This window comes from Pan paniscus, chromosome 19 (assembly GCF_029289425.2).
Source record: "Pan paniscus chromosome 19, NHGRI_mPanPan1-v2.0_pri, whole genome shotgun sequence".
NCBI classification, from domain to species: domain Eukaryota; kingdom Metazoa; phylum Chordata; class Mammalia; order Primates; family Hominidae; genus Pan; species Pan paniscus.
In genome coordinates, this window is record NC_073268.2 from 10,073,311 (window position 1) to 10,095,263 (window position 21,953).

Consider the following 21,953-nt stretch of genomic DNA (forward strand, 5'->3'; position numbering starts at 1 on the left):
TCTCTAAAAGAAAAACAAGGAAGTTCTCCTCAAGACTGCCGTATCCTCTTCCCATCCCCTCACAGACACATTTCTTCTTCCCTGTAACAAGTCTTTTTAAAAAACTTTTTAAAGATTACTTTTAATTTCTTTTCTTTTTGTTTTTGAGACAGAGTCTCGCTCTGTTGCCCTGGCTGGAGTGCAGTGGTGCAATCTTGGCTCACCGTAACCTCTATCTCCTGGGTTCAAGCGATCCTCATGCCTCAGCCTCCCGAGTCGCTGGGAGGTTAATTTTTGTATTTTTAGTAGAGATGGGGTTTCTCCATGTTGGCCAGGCTGGTCTCAAACTCCTGGCCTCAAGGGATCCACCCACCTTGGCCTCCCAAAGTGCTGGGATTACAGGCGTGAGCCACTGTGCCCAGTCAAGATTTACTAATTTTTGTGGGTACATGGTAGGTATATATATTTAGGGGGTATATGGGATATACATTGTATTTTTAGCAAATCAAATGTTTGTGGCAATCTTACATCTAGCAAGTGTATTGGTGCCATTTTTCCAATAGCACGTGCCCACTTTATGTCTCTATGCCACATGTCAGTAACTCTCACAATATTTCAAACTTTGTTGTGGTGATTTATGATCAGTGGTCTTTGTTTGTTGTTTTTTTGTGTGTGTATGTTTGTTTTTGTTTTAGTTACTCAGGAGACTGAGGTAGGAGGATTGCTTGAGCCCAGGAATTTGAGGCTACAATGAGCTATAATCCTACCACTGCACTCCAGCCTGGGCAACAGGGACCATCTCTCTAAAAAAGAAAAACAAGGCCAGGCGTGATTGCTCACGCCTGTAATCCTAGCACTTTGGGAGGCTGAGGCAGGCGAATCACGAGGTCAGGAGATCGAGACCATCCTGGCCAACATGGTGAAACCCCATCTCTACTAAAATACAAAAAAAACAGCCAGGCGTGGTGGCGTGCACCTGTAGTTCCAGATACTCGAGAGGCTGAGGCAGAGGAATCCTTTGAACCCAGGAGCCGGAGGTTGCACGTCTTATTATTTAAGAAACATTTTAAGGCCATAGATAGTGATTCCTCAGACAGATCTGGGCAAAGTAAATTGAAAACCTTCTGGAAAAGATTCAGCATTCTAGATGCCATTAAAAACATTCAGGATTGGCCAGGCATGGTGGCTCATGCCTGTAATCCCAATACTTTCAGAGGTCGAGAGAGGCAAATCACTTGAGCCCAGGAGTTCAAGACCAGATGGGGTGAAACAACAACCACAAAAAATTAGCTGGGTGTGGCAGCACACACCCAGTCCCAGCTACTTGGGAGGCTGAGGTAAGAGGATCACCTGAGCCCGGGGAGGTTGAGGCTACTGTGAGCCACGATTGTACCACTGCACTCTAGCCTGGGCAACAGAGTGAGACCCTGTCTCAAAAACACAAAAAATAAAAGAACATTTGGGATTGATGAGAGGAGGTCATTATCAACATTAATCGAATATGAAAAAGATGATTTCGGCTGGGTGCGGTGGCTCACGCCTGTAATCCCAGCACTTTGAGAGGCCAAGGTGGGCGGATCACGAGGTCAGGAGTTCGAGACCAGCCTGGCTAACATGGTGAAACACTGTCTCTACCAAAAATACAAAAATTAGCCAGGTGTGGTTGTGCGCACCTGTAATCCCAGCTACCCAGGAGGCTGAGGCAGAAGAATCCCTTGAACCCAGGAGGTGGAGGCTGCAGTGAGCTGAGATCCGGCCACTGCACCCCAGCCTGGGTGACAGAGAGAGACTCTGTCTCAAAAAAAAAAAAAAAGAAAAAGATTATTTCAACCCTCATAGGTGAGTCTGACGGACTCAAGACTTCAGCATGGGAAGTAACTGCAGATGTGCTGAAAATAGCAAGAGAACTAGAATTAAAAGTGAAGACCGGCCGGGCGCGGTGGCTCACGCCTGTAATCCCAGCACTTTGGGAGGCCAAGGCAGGCGGGTCACTTGAGGTCAGCAGTTTGAGATCAGCCTGGCCAACATGGCAAAACCTTGTCTCTACTAAAAAATACAAAAATTATTTGGGCGTGGCAGTGCACACCTGTAATCCCAGCTACTCAGGAGGCTGAGGCAGGAGAATTGCTTGTACCTGGGAGCTGGAGGTTGCAGTGACCTGAGACCACACCACTGCACTCCAGCAGCCAGGGTGACAGAGCGAGTCTGTCTCAAAACACACATGCACACACACACACACAAAACAAAACAAAAAAAAAGAAAAAACATCCTACACAAATAGTATTTTTATCTAATTGTGTTCAAGGCATTCATGGATCCTCTGAAAGTCCCTAAGTTCACTGTTCTCTGTATATTTCTGTCTACTTAGTTAGAAATATTTTTTTAAAAGTTCCAAATTACGTCAAACAGTGTTTTTTAGAGATGGTCTCACCTTGCCGCTCAGGCTGGAGTGCGGTGGTGTAATCATAAGTTCACTGCAGCCTTGAACTCCTGGGATCAAATGATCCCCCCACCTCAGCCTCCCAAGTAGCTGGGATTATAGACGTGCACCACTATACCCTGTCAAACATGTTTTTTAAAATTTCTATACTTTTCAAAATGCTAAGTCTTGATCTTCACTGAAAGTTATTTATCCATATAATTTTCCATTTTGATGCTTTTTGCCTTCTTTTCTACTTTATTTGATTTAGGGGGAACTCTCATTTACCTACTTATTTTTGCGCATCCCTTTACTTTCATTTCTCTGTAATTCTGTTTTAGGTATGTGCTATGATCTGAATGTGTCCCCCAGAATTCCTTTGTTGGAAACCTAATCCCCAATGCCAACAGTGTTAGGAGGTGGGACCTAGTGGGAGAGGTTTAGGTCACGAGGGCTTTGCCCTTATGAATGGATTAATGCTGCTGTTTAAAAAAAAGCTTGCAGAAGTAGGTTTGCCCCCTTCCACCTTCCACCCTGTGAGGATGCAGCAAAAGGGCCCTTAACCAGATGCCAGGGCCTTGCTCTTGGACTTCCCAGCCCCCAGACTATGAGAAATAAATTTCTGTTCTTCATAAATTACCAGTCTCATGCCACTATATATGGCATAACGTTTTGTTGTTGTTGTTTTTTCTTTTTTATTTTCTTGAGGCAGACTCTTGCTCTGTTGCCCAGGTTGCAGTGCAGTGGCACGATCTTGGCTCACTGCAACCTCCACCTCCTGGGTTCAAGCGATTCTCCTGCCTCAGCCTCCCGAGTAGCTGGGATCACAAGTGCGCACCATCACGCCTGGCTTATTTTTGTATTTTTAGTAGAGATGGGGTTTCACCATGTTGGCCAGACTGTTCTCGAACTCCTGACCTCAGGTGATCCGCCCACCTTGGCCTCCCAAAGTGCTGGGTTTACAGGCGTGCGCCACTGCACCCGGCCTTTTTTTTTTTTTTTTTTTGAGATAGGATCTCACTCTGTCGCCCAGGCTGGAGTGTAGTGGCACAATCTCAGCTCACTGCAACCTCTACCTCTCAAGCTCAAGCGATTCTCGTGCCTCAGCCTTCCGAGTAGCTGAGATTACAGGCATATGCCACCACGCCCGGCTCATTTTTGTATTTTTAGCAGAGAAGGGGTCTCTCCATGTTGCCCAGGATGATCTCAAACTTCTGAGCTCAAGCCATTCGCTGGCCTCTCAAAGTGCTGGGAATATAGGCATGAGCCACTATGCCCGGCCTGGCATATCATTTAATAGAGAAATTATTCTCATGCAGTCAACAAATATTAACTCAATGTCTGTGACTTGCCAGGTACCTTTAGATATGTTGTAAAAACACATCTGTTAGGTCTGCTTCAGAGTGACAGGCTTTTTTTGGAAACAAGGTCTCGCTCTGTTGCCTAGGCTGGAGTGCAGTGGCGCGATCATGGTTCACTGCAGCCTTGACCCCCTGGGCTCAAGCAATCCTCCTGCCTCAGCCTCTGAAAGTGCTGTGACTGCAGGTATGAGGCACTGCGCTTGGCCTTTTAAAAAATATACCTCTTAGGCCCGGCGCGGTGGCTCACGCCTGTAATCCCAGCACTTTGGGAGGCTGAGGTGGGCAGATCATGAGGTCAGGAGATCGAGACCATCGTGGCTAACACGGTGAAACCCCATCTCTACTAAAAATACAAAAAATTAGCAGGGCGTGGTGGCGGGCACCTGTAGTCCCAGCTACTCAGGAGGCTGAGGCAGGAGAATGGCGTGAACCCGGGAGGCGGAGCTTGCAGTGAGCCGAGATCGCGCCACTGCACTCCAACCTGGGCGGCAGAGTAAGATTCCATCTCAAAAAAAAAGAGATCGAGACCATCCTGCCCATCATGGTGAAACCCCGTCTCTACTAAAAATACAAAAATTAGTTGGGCATGGTGGCATGTGCCTGTAGTCCCAGCTACTCAGGAGGTTGAGGCAGGAGAATCTCTTGAACCCGGGAGGCAGAGCTTGCGGTGAGCCGAGACAGCGCCACTGCACTCCAGCCTGGTGACAGAGCAAGACTCTGTCTCCAAACAATGCAAAACAAAACAAAAATCTTAAAAATCCTAACCATCAGCTGGGCGTGGTGGCTCACGCCTGTAATCCCAGTACTTTGGGAGGTTGAGGTGGGCGGATCACTTGAAGTCAGGAGTTCTGAGACCAGCCTGGCCAACATGTTGAAACTCCGTCTTTACTAAAAATACAAAAATTAGATGGCCGTGGTGGTGCGAGCCTGTAATCCCAGCTACTCAGGAGGCTGAGACAGGAGAATCGTTTGAACCCAGGAGGCGGAGGTTGCAGTGAGCCAAGATGACATTACTGCACTCCAGCCTGGGCAACAGAGCAAGACTGTGTCTCAGAAAATAATATAAAACTTTAGTGGATGAGGATGGGGATGGGCAAGGCACAAGAATCCTCCACACCACGCCCTTAAGAAAAATTTCAAACTCCTCAGTGGGCCTTATAAAGCACCACAAAGCATAACCATCCCCAGCCCACCTCCTCCTGTCTCTTGTCCACTGCACCCCAGCCACGCTTCACTTCTTCAGTTCCCCTCTGCCCAGTATTCTTTGCACATGCTGCTGCCTCTGCCTGGAATACTCTTCTTTCTACCTGGCTCACTCCACTCATTCCTTAAAACACAACCAAGAGACCATTTCGGTTTCAAATCATTCTCTAAATCCCAAAGTCAGGGTACGGTCTCCTTTTCATGTGATCCCACTGCACATCCCCCAGATTCTCCCATACTAAAAGGTTAACGGCTTATGTATTTGTCCATTTTCCCCACTACTGTATAAACTAGCGTGTGACTGTGGCAGTGACATCTTTCTTGTTTTTTAAGGCTTTCCTAGAACTGAGCACAATGTGGCTAATCAATAGGTTTTTGTTAAATAGCTGATTAAGTACAATAGTAGAGAGGAAACAAACAATGACAAAACTATATCTTTTTTTTTTTTTTTTTTAATTACAGGATTTCGCTATGTTGCCCAGGCTGGATTCAGACTCCTGGACTCAAGATCCTCTCACCTCAGCCTCTCATGTAGCTGGGACTACAGATGCACAGTGTTGCACCCCACTAAAATGGTATCTTTCCTAAAGCTACTAGGATCAACATCCACGTATATCACTATGAAACAATGACTTACAAACAATGAGAGAGATGTTATAAACAGAGAAATTCCAATTCAATCTCTTCAGGGTAACTGACTCCAAAGTAAGGTGCCAAAGGTGATTATGGTATCCAAAGAAAATACCTGAAGTCCTATTTAAATATATTTTTAATTTCTATTTTGAAATATGTTTTCAAATGTACTTAATATATTAACACAGTAAGTAGTACAAGCATTCACATATAGGCTGTGCTCAATTTATTCTATTTTTTTGAGATAGAGTCTCATTCTGTTGTCCAGGCTGAAGTGCAGTGGCATGATCTCGGTTCACTAAAACCTCCGCCTCCCCAGTTCAAGCAATTCTCCCTCCTCAGTCTCCTGAGTAGCTGAGACTATAGGTGTGCATCACCACACCCAGCTAATTTTTTGTATTTTTAATAGAGACAGGGTTTTGCTTTGTTGGCCAGGCTGGTCTTGAACTCCTAACTTCAGGTGATCTGCCCACCTCGGCCTCCCAAAGTGATCTTAACCCTTACACTTGGGTGTGGGTGGAGAGTTTCACAGATCCCTTTGAGAATGTGATGACAGCTAAGGATTATCTGTCAGAAAAATGAACATAAATATTTGTTTGAACTCCTGTATGATTTTAAGGGTTATCTTGGCTTCCAGGTTAAGTCTTGCCCCAGGGCCTCCATTTCTAAAGCTATAAGGAGAGGGCTTAGAGTAAAGAAGAGGTGAAGAAAATGCCTCAAGCCCTATGATCCTAATCTTCTTTTTTTCTTTTTTCTTTTTTCTTTTTTTTTTTGAGATGGAGTCTCACTCTGTCACCCAGGTTGGAGTGCAGTGGCACGATCTCGGCTCACTGCAACCTCCACCTCTCAGGTTCAAGTGATTCTCCTGCCTCACTCAGCCTCCGGAGTAGCTGGGATTACAGGCTTGTGCCACCACACCCAGCTCATTTTTGTATTTTTAGTAGAGATGAGGTTTTCACCATGTTGGTCAGGCTGGTCTCAAACTCCTGACCTCAAGTGATCCGCCCACCTTGGCCTCCCAAAGTGCTGGGATTACAGGCTTGAGCCACCGTGCCTGGCCACTATTATTCTTTCCCTTCCCTTTTCTCCTCTAATCCTGCTCCTCTTCCTTCCCATAGCTGAATCACCACGCCTCTCTCCAGGCAGGCTGGGAATTTCCAATTCCCTCTGTAACTCGCAGAGTTGAGGAATGCAGTTAGAGATAGTTCTTTCTCAGAGGTATAAAAGACACATCAGTCATTCCCATATAGTTATCATAATTTTGCCATTTCCTGAAACACTTATACTATTATTTTCTTAATTTAAAAAAATCAAGGCCGGGCACATGGCTCACACCTGTAATCCCAGCACTTTGGGAAGCCAAGGCGGGCGGATCACCTGAGGCCAGGAGTTCAAGACCAGTCTGGCCAACATGGTGAAACTCTGTCCCTACTAAAAATACAAAAATTAGCCAGGCGTGGTGGTAGAGGCCTGTAGTCCCAGCTACTCGGGAGGCTGAGACAGGAGAATTGCTTGAACTCGGGAGGCAGAGGTTGCAGTGAGGCGAGACTGCACCACTGTACTCCACCCTGGGCAACAGAGACTCCGTCTCAAAAAAATAAAATAAAGTAAAAATAAAAAATCAACTTTCTGGCTTGGTGTGGTGGCTGTAATCTCAGAACCTTGGGAGGCAAAGGAGGGAGGACCACTTGAATCTAGGCGTTTGAGACCAGCCTGGGCAATATGACAAGACCTTGTCTCTACAAAAATAAAAATAAAAATAGCTAAGCGTGGTAGGGCACACTTGGCTATTTTTATCTGGGGAGGCTGGGGCAGGAAGACAGCTTGAGCCCAGGAGTTCAATGCTGTCACAAGCTATGACTGTGCCACTGCACTCCAGCTTGGGCAACAGAGCAAGATCCTATCTCTAAAAACAAAATAAATAAATAAAAATAAATCAACTTCTTAAATTTAGTAACATCTTAAATAATAATATTTGTGAAATCAGTCCTGATGTCCTGGTTATTATTTTCCTGCCTCACATCAAAATAAACACACACTTATTAAAATATCTTTAGGCCAGGCACAGTGGCTCACACCTGTAATCCCAGCACTTTGGGAGGCCAAGGAGGGCGGATCACGAGGTCAGGAGTTCAAGACCAGTCTGACCAACATGGTGAAACCCCGTCTCTACTAAAAATACAGACATTGGCTGAGCGTGGTGGCGGGCGCCTGTAATCCCAGCTACTCAGGAGGCTGAGGCAGGAGAATCACTTGAACCTGGGAGGCAGAGGTTGCAGTGAGCCGAGATCATGCCACTGTACTCTAGCCTGGGCAACAGAGCGAGACTTTGTCTCAAAAAAAAAAAAAAAAAGTCTTTAGATCCTCACCAGTCACTAAGTTTTAGATCACAAAGAGCACAATCGTAAGTCTCTGAAGTTACTCTGGGATTTCCGTAGGGTAAGCAACAATTTGGACATCAAGAGAATTTTTTTTTAAGCCAGAAGGAAACTTAAAAGCATCTGGTCCATTCCTCTAATGTTATACATTAAAAAGCTGAGACCAAGAGAGGTTAAGTGATTTGTCCAAGGTCGCATGGGAAGTTTAATCAAATGTCTAAGATTAACATTCAGGTGGGCTTTCTATTACATCATATCCATTTGAATCACACAAGAATAACAGTGATTTTTCATCCGTTACCTACCTCACTCTTCCATTCAGATTTATCTGAACATGCTGCTTAAAATCTGGATATTTGGATGCCAGATATGCAAAGTCAGGAGGTTTGTCCTTGTATCTATTTCTTGCATGCATTGATTTACTCAGAGCCATCTTAAGGAGAGAAAGAGAGAAAGAAAATCAGCATATTTATTAAAAACCATTAATGGGGGCCGGGTGCGGTGCCTCATGCCTCTAATCCCAGTACTTTGGGAGGCCAAGGCAAGTAGGCCACCTGATTCAGGAGTTCAAGACCATCCCATCCTGGCCAACAGGATGAAAGCCCGTCTCTACTAAAAATACAAAAAGTAGCCGAGCATGGTGGCGGGAGCCTGTAATCCCAGCTACTTGGGAGGCTGAGGCAGGAGAATTGCTTGAACCCATGAGGTGGAGGGTGCAGTGAGCCGAGATCACGCCATTGCACTCCAGCCTGGGCAACAAGAGCGAAACTCCGTCTCAAAAAAAAAAATCAGTGGGGAAAGCTGTGGATGCCAAGTTAATAGTTACAGCCAACATGTCTTTGCCAATCAAGTGTGAAAGTAGAAATCACATTTTTAAAATGTATACAACAAATAAGCACATGAAGAGATGGTGAACATCATTAGTCATCAGGGAAATACAAATCAAAACCATGTGAGATACCACTTCATACCCACTAGGATGGCTGCTGTCAACAAAAAAACAAAAATCAAAAATTAAAAAAACAGAAACAACGAGTGTTCTGCAAGGATGTGAAGAAATTGGAGTTCTCGTGCATTGCTGTTGGGAATGTGAAATGGCACAGCTGCTGTCGAAAAACGCTTGGCGGTTCTTTAAAAAGCTAAACATAGAATTACCATCTGATTCAGCAATTCCACTCCTAGGTATATTCCCAAAAGAACTGAAAGGAGGAACTGAAACAGATATTTGTACAGCAGTGTTCACAGTAGTATCATTCCCAAGAGTGAAAAGGTGGGAAACAACCTGAGTGTCCATCAGCAGATGAATGTGGACCAACAAAATACAGCATATCCATACACTAAATATGGATCAACAAAATACAGTATATCCATACCCTAAATATGGATCAACAAAATACAGTATATCCATACACTAAATATGAAAATACGGTATATCCATATAATAAATATGGGTCAACAAAATACGGTATATCCATACCCTAAATATGGATCAACAAAATACGGTATATCCATACCCTAAATATGGATCAACAAAATACAGTATATCCATACACTAAATATGGGTCAACAAAATACAGTATATCCATACAATAAATATGGATCAACAAAATATGGTATATCCATACACTAAATATGGATCAACAAAATACGGTAATCCATACACTAAATATAGATTAACAAAACATGGTATATCCATACAATAAATATGGATCAACAAAATACAGTATATCCATACACTAAATATGGATCAACAAAATACAGTATATCCATACCCTAAATATGGATCAACAAAATACAGTATATCCATACACTAAATATGGATCAACAAAATACAGTATATCCATACACTAAATATGGATCAACAAAATACAGTATATCCATACCCTAAATATGGATCAACAAAATACAGTATATCCATACCCTAAATATGGATCAACAAAATACAGTATATCCATACACTAAATATGGATCAACAAAATACAGTATATCCATACACTAAATATGAAAATACGGTATATCCATATAATAAATATGGGTCAACAAAATACGGTATATCCATACCCTAAATATGGATCAACAAAATACAGTATATCCATACACTAAATATGGATCAACAAAATACAGTATATCCATACAATAAATATGGGTCAACAAAATATGGTATATCCATACACTAAATATGGATCAACAAAATATGGTAATCCATACAATAAATATAGATTAACAAAACACAGTATATCCATACAATAAATATGGATCAACAAAAGATGGTATATCCATACAATAAATATGGATCAACAAAATACGGTATATCCATACAATAAATATGGATAAACAAAATACGGTATATCCATACAATAAATATGGATAAACAAAACATGGTATATCCATACAGTAAATATGGATCAACAAAATACGGTATATCCACACACTAAATATGGATCAACAAAATACGGTATATCCACACACTAAATATGGATCAACAAAATATGGTATATCCATACAATAAATATGGATCAACAAAATACGATATATCCATACAATACATATGATTGACAAAATATGGTATATCCATACAATAAATATGGATCAACAAAATACGGTATATACATACAATAAATATTATGCAGCCCTAAGAAGGAATGAAATTCTGATACATGCTACAACATGGAAGAACCCTGAAAACACCATGCTAAGGGAAATAAACCACACACAAAAGGACAAATACTGTATGCTTTCACTTATATGAGGCACCCAGTAGAGGTAAATTTATTACACAGATGGAGAGTGGAATAGAGGTGACGAGGAGCTGCGGAGGGAAGAATGAGGAGTTACTGTTTAATAGGTACAGAGTTTCACTTTGGAATGATGACAAAGTTCTGGAGATAGAAGTGATGGATAGGAGATGGTTGCACAAGAGAATGAACACATTTAATGTCACTGAATGGTACACTTAAAAATGGCTAAAATGGTAAATTTTATGTTATGTATATTTTTCCATGATTTTAAAAATGCAGACAACGTAAGAGTGAGTCTTTTTTTTTAAATCAAGGGAAGAAAGCTGAAAAGTATTCCTTTAAGAGCATCAAAGTGACGGAACACAGTCTGTATATATGATCTATAACCAAGGATATTAGTTAGAGGTTAGTTGTGTTTTGTTTTGTCTTGTTTTGTTTGTTTTGAGACAGTGTCTCACTCTGTCATCCAGGATGGAGTGCAGTGGCACAATCATACCTCACTGCAGCCTCAATCTCCCGTGCTCAAACAGTCCTTCCACCTCAGCCTCCTGAGTAGCTGGGACTATAGGTATGTGCCACCATGCCACCACGCCTGGCTAATTTATTTTTAATTTTATTTTTTGTAGAGACAGGGTCTCCCTTTGTTGCCCAGATTGGTTTCCGACTCCTGAGCTCAAGTGATCCTCCTGCCTCAGCCTCCCAAAGTGCTACGACTACAGACATGAACCATCACACCCAGCTTGGGGGTTAGTTTTTACAGTATCCTTACAAGGACTGAATATTTGGTAGTGTACCATAACATCACCAAACTTTGAAAAAATATCTTTGATTCCAACTTAAAGTTTCAATCTTGTCATTCCCAGGTAGCTAAAACCAAATGAAAACGAACATAATTTTGTCTTCTTCCAGATTACAACAAGAAATAAAAGCAAACGTACTTATATCAAGACATAAACACTGAAAGAGAAACTATTATAATGGTTTAGTAAATCTCCAGGTAGTTGGTAATTTAAAAAATATTTTACTATTATATATATCTCTCTCTCTCTGGGTGGCAAGTGACTTTTATTTTCTTTTTTTTTTTTTTTTTGAGACGGAGTCTGGCTCTTTCGCCCAGGCTGGACTGCAGTGGCGCTGTCTTGGCTCACTGCAAGCTCCGCCTCCTGGGTTCACGCCATTCTCCTGCCTCAGCCTCCCGAGTAGCTGGGACTACAGGCGCCCGCTACCACGCCCGGCTAATTTTTTTTGTATTTTTAGTAGAGACGGGGTTTCACCGTGTTAGCCAGGATGGTCTCGATCTCCTGACCTCGTGATCCGCCCGCCTCGGCCTCCCAAAGTGCTGGGATTACAGGCGTGAGCCACCGCGCCCGGCCTTTTATTTTCTTAATATCTTTATTTTTTACTTTTTAAATAATGATTATTCTTCTAAACAATATTATGTTAGCCAAAAATCTAGGAGTCAGTTGATAGTTTCTCATATCCAAGAAATCACCACTCCTGTAGGTTTTACCTGCTAAATACCTCTTAAATCCACTCTTTTTCCCTGTCCCCAACAACGTCAAGCCCAGAGGCATTTTTTTTTTTTTTTTTTTTTTTTTAGATACATGGTTTAGTTACGTTGGCCAGGTTGGTCTTGAACTCCTGGCCTCAAGCAATCCTGCCACCTCAGCCTCCCAAAGTGCTAGGATTATAGTTGTAAGCCACCACGCCCGGCCAGAACAGCCTTTTTATTTACTTACTTTTATTTCCTTAGAGACTGCATTGCCCAGGCCAGACTTGAACTCCTGAGCTTAAGCAATCCTCCCACCTCGGGCTCCCAAATGGCTGAGACTACAGGTGTGCACCACCGCACCTGGTTTACAGTAGCCTCTTAATTGGTCTCCCTGCATCCACTCTTGTTCTCGCCATCCCTCCTTCCACCTCGCAGTGATCATTTCTAAACACAAATCTCAGTATGTCCTTCTCCTATGTCCACCTGCTCAAAACCTTACTCTTAGGATAAAATAAAAAAACATCACTTCAGCCTACATACAAGGCCCTACATGACCTGGCCTTGCCTATCTTTTCACCATCAGTTTAAGTCACATGCCCTTGCTCTTTGTGTCCTTCTACCCTGACCACAGGACCTTTATGCAGGCTATTCTTTTTTTTTTGAGACAGAGTCTCCCTCTGTCACCAGGCTGGAGTGCAGTGGCGCAATCTTGGCTCACTGCAACGTCTGCCTCCCGGGTTCAAGCGATTCTCCTGCCTCAGCCTCCTATGCAGGTTATTCTTTTTATCTGTAACGTTTTTTCCTCCCTCTCTTCAGTCGGCGAATTCTTAGTCATTCTTGGGCTCACAGTTCAAGCATCTCTTCTTCAGGAAGATCTTTCCTACCCTAATCTCCCCAGTTAAGACAAATCCTCTATTATAACATCTCCTAGCAATAAATATTTTTCTTTTGCAATCTTTGTTAGAGACATAATTTTACATAGTCATAAATCTGTCAATGCTATTTCAGATGGTTTTTTGACAGCTTCCTACACTGGAAATTAAACCAATTTCAGAAAAGAACTGTTGTCTTCATTCCAGACTTTTCCAAATCACATATCCAACTGCCTACCATATTTCTCACTTGAAGGGCTCAAAAATACATGTACAATATGTGCAAAATTAAATCACTTCTACCCACCCCAAACTGGTCCTTCTCATCTTCCCTATCTCACCAAATGCACTGCTATCTTTCTTGTGATAATCACATCAAAAATCTTCAACACCTTCTCCATGCTGCCTCCCCCATTCACAACACACCAGGTCCTGAATACTCCATCTCCCAATTATTTCTTGACCTTATCCCACTTTTCACCCTTCACAACACCACCTCTTTGGCCCAGGTCATTATCATGTCTTTCTTGGGTTGCTCTAAGAGTCTCAAACTGATCTCTTCATAAACACTCTTGCCCTCTACCAGCCACTTTTCACTCAGCAGAGAAGCCACTCCCCCCATGCAAATGTGAACATTTCCTTATTAAATCCCTTCAGTGGCATCCCAAAGCTATTAAGCTAATAAAGTCTAAAATCATTAACAAGGGAGGCACAATCCAGGCCTTATCTGTCCCTCCAACTTCATTTGTTGCCACTTTCCCCTTCCAGACATACTGGTCTTCTTCCATTTTCTCTGCTGCATGGTAGTCTGTCTCACCATCTCCTATTCTTACTGCCTATAAGACTCTCCTCAACCTCCCACCATCGCCTTTCACCTCTGAAGGTCCACTAGCTACTCAAATCACACCCTAGGCATCATTTACTCAGGCAGCCTTTCTCTGACCCCACAATCCAATCAGATGCCCATCTACACGCTTTCAAAGCACCCTGTGCTGCTTCTCCCTCAGAGATCTTCAATTTACTACTGGGTGTGTAATTAATTTGCATATGTCACACATAGACCTGCAACCATATCCATCCTAGTCTTTACTATACCCCCAGCAACCTGTACACAATAAATATTTTTTGAGTAAACAATTCAGAATTTGAGGGGATTAGTAGTCACCTGAAAGTTTTTCAGCATACTGTTACTACATTTTGCCCCTCACACTATGACTAAAAATGACTATATACCTGTCTTAATTTCCTAGCATTGACATACCCTTTACTGACCATCAGGAAAGAGGGGAGCATAAAACTAGGATGGCCCCCAGTTCTCAAGAAAACATCAACTGGGCAAGGTGGTGCATGCCTGTGGTCCTAGCTACTAGGGATGCCAAGCATAGCTTGAGCCCGGGAGTTCCAGTCCAGCCTGGGCAACACAGTGAGACCCTGTCTCAAAATAAACAAATACAAATAATAGACTTTATTAAAAAGAAAATATCCAAAATGAAAGTGTTGGCCAGGCACAGTCGCTCACGACTATAATCCCAACACTTTCGGAGGCCAAGACTGGAGGATCACCTGAGGTCAGGAGTTCGTGAGACCAGCCTGGCCAACATGGAGACCATCCTGGCCAACATAGTGAAACCCTATCTCTACTAAAAATACAAAAATTAGCTGGGTGTGGTGGCACGTGCCTGAAGTCCCAGTTACTTGGTAGGCTGAGGCAGGAGAATCACTTGAATTCAGGAGGCCGAAGTTGCAGTGAGCCAAGATCACGCCACTGCACTCCAGCCTGGTGACAGAGCAACACTCCGTCTCAAAAAAAAAAAAAAAAAAATTAGCTGGGCGTGGTGGTGGGTGCCTGTAATCCCAGCTACTCGGGAGGCTGAGGCAGGAGAATCACTTGAACCCAGGAGGTGGAGGTTGCAGTGAGCCAAGATCGTGCTACTGCACTCCAGCCTTGGTGACAGTGAAACTGTCTCAAAAAAAAAAAAGAAAAAGAAAATGTTCTTTCTTGTGATTATGGCAAGCAACAAAAAAAAGTAAACTAAGAGTAATTTCTTTAAACTGATGGAAAATATTTTCCCAATTTATGGGGGACATGTGACATTTATGGGGTATTTGTTCCACGCATAGAATGTGTGATGATCAAGTCAGAGTATATGGGGTATTCACCACTTTGAGTATTTTTTATATCTATGTATTGGTAACATTTCAAGCCCTCTCTCCTAGCTATTTTGAAATATACATTGTTGCTGACTTTAGTCACCATATCCTAACAGTGACTTCAAGAGACAGTGGCATGTTAGGGCTCTGCAACACATTAAGGAAAATTCTACAGACTACATAGCTGACATCAGTGCACACACAACATAATACTCTGAATATATGTGAAACAAATTAAATTACAGACATGGCAGATTCGATTCATTTCCTACATTATTCAACTTTTCTGGTCAGAACAGATACAGAATGAGTAAATACAACCACTTCTCTTCTAACTAACCTCCCAATATAGGCAATGAGTTCTTAGCTAAATATAACCTATTCTTCAGAGTTTAACTGGACATCAATTCTTTTTTTTTTTTCTTCTTGTTGAGACAAGGTCTTCCATTCTGTTGCCCAGAGTGCAATGATGGAATCATAGCTCCCTGCAGCCTCCAACTCCTGAGATCAAGCAATCCTCCCGCCTGAGCCTCCCAAGCAGCTGGGACTACAGGTACAGAGCACTGCACCTGGTTAATTTACTTCATTTTTTGTAGAAAGGGAGTCTGGCTTTGCTACCCAGGCTCTAGCTTCAATTTTCGACACAGAATTTACCCATCTGACATTCCATATATTTTACTTACTTTAAAAAATCTCCCGTCAGTAAGTTTCAAGAGGGTAAATATTTTGTCTGTCTTGTTCACCGCATATCCCAACGCCTAAAATAGGGCCTAAGAGAGTAGGCACTCAAGTATTTGTTGATTGAAACCACGATAGAACTCTTCCCTGTCCGGATCACCGACACAAAGCACCCTCACTGAGTTTCAAAAAAAGCTCAGCCCAAGGACTGGAACTTTTCTTCCCGGTTACTTGAGTCAGTCCAGAAAGCTACAGTTAATAGTAGAACCCTGAGAATGAGGCTTTCCCTTTTTTTTTTTCTTTCTCATCTCCATGCTTCTGTTTCCTTGGTTCCTCTTGACCATTAACCCTCTTCAACTACCACTCTCTTGATACACAGCCTGTAAAACAGTCTAAATTCCAATTTCAGAACTTCAAATTCTTTCTGCACAGATCCCTCCCACTTCCACACCAATCTACATCTTCTCTCTTCGCCTTCTCTCATAAATGCGACGTTTCCCACTAGTCCTGCCACTGCCATTCTCCATCTCTTCCATTCTTTCCATGCCCTCATTTTATCAGCTCAGTTTGTCTTCCCGCCTCAGTTTTGGATCTCTCTAAACCTCCTAAACCCCGGGGAGTCTTTCCTACTTCAATCCTAGTCTCTATTCTATTCGCCAACTCCTCCCACTCATCCACTCTCAACACCCCCGCGTGCGCACACACAGCCACATCAGGTCTCCCCTCCCAGACCCCGAAGTCGGCACCTCACTAGCCCAAAACTCAAGAATGAGGAAGCCGTGTGATCCACGGGTTAAGTGACCCATGATAGTAAATCTGTGTGAGAGATATAAGTGACCCACCTCTGAGGCCGAGGTTCCTGCCAGACGTCGTGTCTGGCGTGGGCCTGTACAACCCTAGAATCTTAAAGCAGCCGCACAGCGAAGCTCCTAGAAACGCAGATGATACCCTCCCAGCGCGCCGCCATCTTGTGAAGCCATCTAGCCTCGTGATTGGACACATCCCTCTCGCGCGACCTGTGGCTGATCTTGAAGAAAGAAGAAACCCTCGCGACACCTGGGGTTTGCTGCTCCTAACAGAAGGCGCGGGGGCGTGGTGACGAGCGGAGTCCTTTGCGGTATGGCAGGACGAGGACCTGCATTCGAATTCGCGAGAAAACTTATTTAAAAGAAAAAGAAACAAGTTTTCCGGGCCCTGCTGCAGACTTACCTCTCACACTCACTGGGATTGGGCAGGTTATGAAGATGAGGGTACGAGACTTGGGTGTGATGGCGTGCAGTGAGCCCTTTTTGTGCAACAGGTGTGTCCTCAGGCGATGTCTCACTCACTGAATTGTAAGAGATATAAGCCTGTGGGTCGGGGAAGAGTACTCTCGTTTACAGCGAAAGAACTGAGGATCCGGCCGGACGCGGTGGCTCACGCTTGTAATCTCAGCACTTTGGGAGGCTGAGGCGGGCAGATCACCTGAGGTCAGGAGTTCAAGACCAGCCTGGACAACATGGTGAAACCCCGTCTCTACTAAAAATACAAAAATTAGCCGGGCGTGGTGGCGGGCGCCTGTAATCCCAGCTACTTGGGAGGCTGAGGCAGGAGAATCGCTTGAATCCGGGAAGCGGAGGTTGCAGTGCGCCAAGATCGCACCACTGCACTCCAGCCTGAGCGAAAGAGCAAGACTCTGTCTCAAAAAAAAAAAAAAAAAAAAAGGCCTGCCTACGCCCTCGTCGTTAATGTGAACGCTTCTGGCAAACTATTACCATAAAATTGGGAGATAGTAAGGATTAAGGAATGGAGACTTCAGCCTTATGCACAAGTGAGTACCAGTAGTCACCCAAGGAAAGCTGAGGAGGTGTTTTCATAATCTGTTGTGTAACAAACCGCCCCAAAACGTAAGACTTAAAACAACCACCATTTTACTTGCTCACAGTTCTGCAATCTGGGCTGGGATTAGCCCACCCGTTCTGCTGGTCTTGCCAGTGGTCATAGCAACAAGTGGGGGCTGGTTCCGCTGAAAGAACTGGGTCTCTCTCCCTATAGTCCAAGTTCTCTCCCTGTCCACGTGGCCTTTCCATGTAATTTGTCTAGCAGAGTAGGATGACATTTTTTTTCCCCCCGAGATGGAGTTTCACTCTTATTGCCCAGGCTGGAGTGCAATGGCGCCATCTCGGCTCACTGCAACCTCTGCCTCCTGGGTTCAAGCGATTTTCCTGCCTCAGCCTCCCAAGTAGCTGAGTAGCTGAGATTATAGGCGCCCGCCACCATGCCCAGCTAACTTTTTGTATTTTTAGTAGAGACGGGGTTTCATCCTGTTGGCCAGGCTGGTCTCAAACTCCTGACCTCAGGTGATCCACCCGCCTCGGCCTCCCAAAGTACTGAGATTACAGGCATGAGCCACCGTGCCCGGCCAGAATACTTCTTACATGTTGGCTCGGGGCTCCCAAAAGGGCAAAAGTGGAAGCTGCCAGGCCTTCTTAAAGCGTAGGTGCAGAACTAGCACCTTGGCTATATTCTTGGTTAAAGCAAGTAGAAGGGCCAGCCCCAATTCAAGGGGAGGGGACTATGCCAGGGTCCCTTCCAATACTGGAAGGCATGGTTCATTTCAGCAACCAATGTAACATATTACCACAGAGAGTTTTCCATCTTTGGTTGGTAGTGGCTTTGATACTAGTTACGGCATTTTATTTAGTGCATGCTGCTGGAAAGGTAAAAGAAAAGATGGCCTCGGAGATAGGACTGGTGGGGTTGAAGTGATTGTATTTAAGATATTGGTAACTTTCTGTTAGCTCCAAAGAGCAACCCAGTTTACCTGTAGGTCGGGCCAGAGAGACCCTAGTAGCACTGCAGCTGGGAAACCTGGCCTTTAATCCTGCCCCCACCATTTACTAACCCTGTGAGTATGGGCAATTTGCTTAAACACTTGAAGGCTTAGTTTGCTCAATATTACAAAATAGGATAATAATCTCATGGGGTTGTGAGAATTAAATCAGATAATGCATATAAAACAGCAGAATGTCTAGTATATAGTGAGTTCCTAATAATAATAATATTGTTCCTTATAACTTCTCTGGTCAGTTTTTTTTAAGTATTCCATAAAGATAAAACATTTTAATAACTGAAAATTTGTAAATAATTTAAATAATACATAAAGATATCAGAAAGACAAAAATTATCTAAAATCTCACCACTCACAGCCAAGCACCATCAAATTTGGGTAACCTTACTACTAAACCTCTATATCTCATAAGGATATATAACCAAATAATTTTTATACAAATAATAATATATATTCGTATATATATGTAATTACATATATATACACACACACATGCACATATACTCAAATATAACTCTTGGAGATTCTTCCACTTCCAACAATATAGCTCTTTATTGTTCTTTGTGATAGGTGCACAGTATTCCATTGAATGGATATACCACTTTTTTTTTTTTTTTTTTTTGAGACAGAGTCTCTCTGTCGCCCAGGCTGGAGTGCAGTGGCGTGATCTCGGCTCACTGCAACCTCCACCTCCTAGGTTCAAGCGATTCTTCTGCCTCAGCCTCCCGAGTAGCTGGGATTACAGGTGCCCACCACCACGCCTGGCTAATTTTTTTGTATTTTTAGTAGAGACAAGGTTTCACCATGTTGGCCAGGTTGGTCTCGAACTCCTGACTTCGTGATCCACTCGCCTCGGCCTCCCAGAGGGCTGGGATTATAGGCCTGGGCCACTGCACCCAGCTGGATATACCACTTTTTAAAAAACTAATTCGTGCCCAGGTTCGGTTGGCCAGACCTATAATCCCAGCACTCTGAGAGGCCAAGGCAGGTGGGTCACTTGAGGTCAGGAGTTTGAGACCAGCCTGGCCAACATAGTCAAACCCCGTCTCCATTAAAAATACAAAAATTAGCTGGGCGTGGTGGCGGGCACCTGCAATCCCAGCTACTCGGGAGGCTGAGGCAGGAAAATCGCTTAAACCCGGGAGGCAGAGGTTGCAGTGAGCCGAGATCGCGCCATTGCACTCCAGCCTGGGCAACAGAGTAAGACTCCATCTCAAAAACAAACAAACAAACCAACAACAACAAAAAGAAACTAATTCCCCTGTGGATGGACATAGGTTCTTTCCAATGTATCTGGTATGACCTATTCCCAAATATTGTGGTACAATGATAAATACATATCCTTGAAAACTTTTTTATATAAAATGAAAATTATCTGGAGACTCCACAGAATAGATTAACAAGATATTCAACATCTGCCTTTTTCCAAATTTACCCTGAAATGTCCAAGGATGTAATTGGTCAGAGAAGTCTCTCAAACTTCCATACCACAGCAAGGACAGTGCAGATGTCCAATTAGCCAGTTACATCCTTTGCTACCTCTTTGTAGCAGGAAACTGATTCTGCACATCCAGTGAATAATGCTGCTAATTATGAAATGTTGCCTAGCAAGTTATCAGAGCTGCTTTCAGCATCAGCTGCCTACTGGACTGGAATCAATCCTTGAGGGCATCAGACTGGACTCCCTCTTGACTGAAATTAATTATTTCAAGGACTTTGTGGCCCTTCCCTGTCACTGTCCTTTGGCCACAGCCAGCCTGTCAACAGCCACAGGTCTCTCTAACTTTGTATTTCAGAAAGTAATCATTGAGTATCAATTTCTTCTAGCTTAGAAGACTCTAGCTTCCTTATGTAAATGTATCCACCTCCTTCTTAGGGACCAAGTTTACATATCAGGGATCTAATAGCCATTATAGTTGTCACAAAAGCTATATCCAGGCAGGTGCAGTGGCTTATGCCTGTAATCCCAGCACTTTGGGAGGCTGAGGAGGGTGGATCACCTGTGGTCATGAGTTCTAGACTAGCCTGGCCAACATGATGAAACCCCGTCTCTATTAAAAATACAAAAAATTAGTCAGGCGGGGTGGTAGATGGCTGTAATCCCAGCTACTTGGGAGGCTGAGGCAGGAGAATCACTTGAACCCAGGAGGCAGAGATTGCAGTGAACTGAGATCGCGCCACTGCATTCCAGCCTGGGCAACAGAGCAAGAGTCCATGACAAAAAAAAAAAAAATGATATCCTTTTCACAGAACAATTATTTTTTCTCAGCTTACATTTACATAACTGAGAGAGCCACTGAAGTGATCCTCTGCACTAAGGACACCACATTTTCTTTTTCATTTCTTTATGTTTTTTGAGACAGGATCTCATTCTGTCACCCAGGCTGGAGTGTAGCGTCATGATCACAGCTCATTGTAGCCTCGACTACCTGGGCTCTTGAATCCGGGAGGCAGAGGTTGCAGTTAGCCAAGATCACGCCATTGCACTCTCCCCTGGGCAACAGAGGGAGACTCCATCTCAAAAAATAAAATAAATAAATGAATAATGATAGCTGGTGGAAGAACTGGATATAAATGTACATCTTACTACTGCCCTGCTTCCTGTTCCAAGTATCATAAAACAGAACATACTCATTTTAAAAATTAAACAGTAAATTTCAAATCGAGCTGAAAATTCAGAATTAGTGTTATTGACACACCAGAAAATTTGAGGATACTCTGAAAAAATACAGGGTGAATAGGAAGACCATCTAAAATGCCAAGAAGTTTTATAGGAAGCTTAAGATGATTATAACATTTAGCTGGAAAACAAAATGTGCAAGAATAGCCAATAACGATGTTTTCCACTTGGAAAAAAATTAAAATTACACCATACATAAAATAATCCCATATGGATTAAGAAACAAAATAATCATAAAAACCAAAAAAAATTGACCAGGTACGATAGCTCATTCCTATAATCCCAGCACCTTGGAAGGCTGAGGCAGGTGGGTTCGCTTGAGCCCAGGAGTTTGAGCCCAACCTAGGAAGCCAACATGGTAAAACCCCATTTCTACAAAAAATACAAAAATTAGCCGGGTGTGGTGGTGTGGGAAGCCAACATGGCAAAACCCCATTTCTACAAAAAATACAAAAATTAGCCGGGTGTGGTGGTGTGTGCCTATAGTCCCAGCTACTTGAGGGGCTGAGGCAGGAGGATTGCTTGAGCCGAAGAGGACG

The 21,953-nt window shown here is 43.4% G+C and overlaps 1 protein-coding gene across 2 annotated transcripts in view; it reads right to left on the reverse strand.

Annotated features, from left to right (window-relative positions):
* METTL16 (methyltransferase 16, RNA N6-adenosine) overlaps positions 1–18,106 on the reverse strand; it is a 94,635-nt gene extending 76,529 nt beyond the window's left edge. The window contains exons 1-2 of one of the 2 annotated variants that reach the window (XM_003816864.7): positions 16,747–18,106; positions 8,279–8,406 (exon numbers count right to left, since the gene is read on the reverse strand). In XM_003816864.7, coding sequence (XP_003816912.1) covers positions 8,279–8,406 — 128 coding nt within the window. In that variant the 5' untranslated portion in view covers positions 16,747–18,106. The remainder of the gene's footprint in view (positions 1–8,278; positions 8,407–16,746) is intronic. The other variant, XM_034941261.3, reaches the window with a different exon arrangement.
* Positions 18,107–21,953: the final 3,847 nt, after the last annotated feature.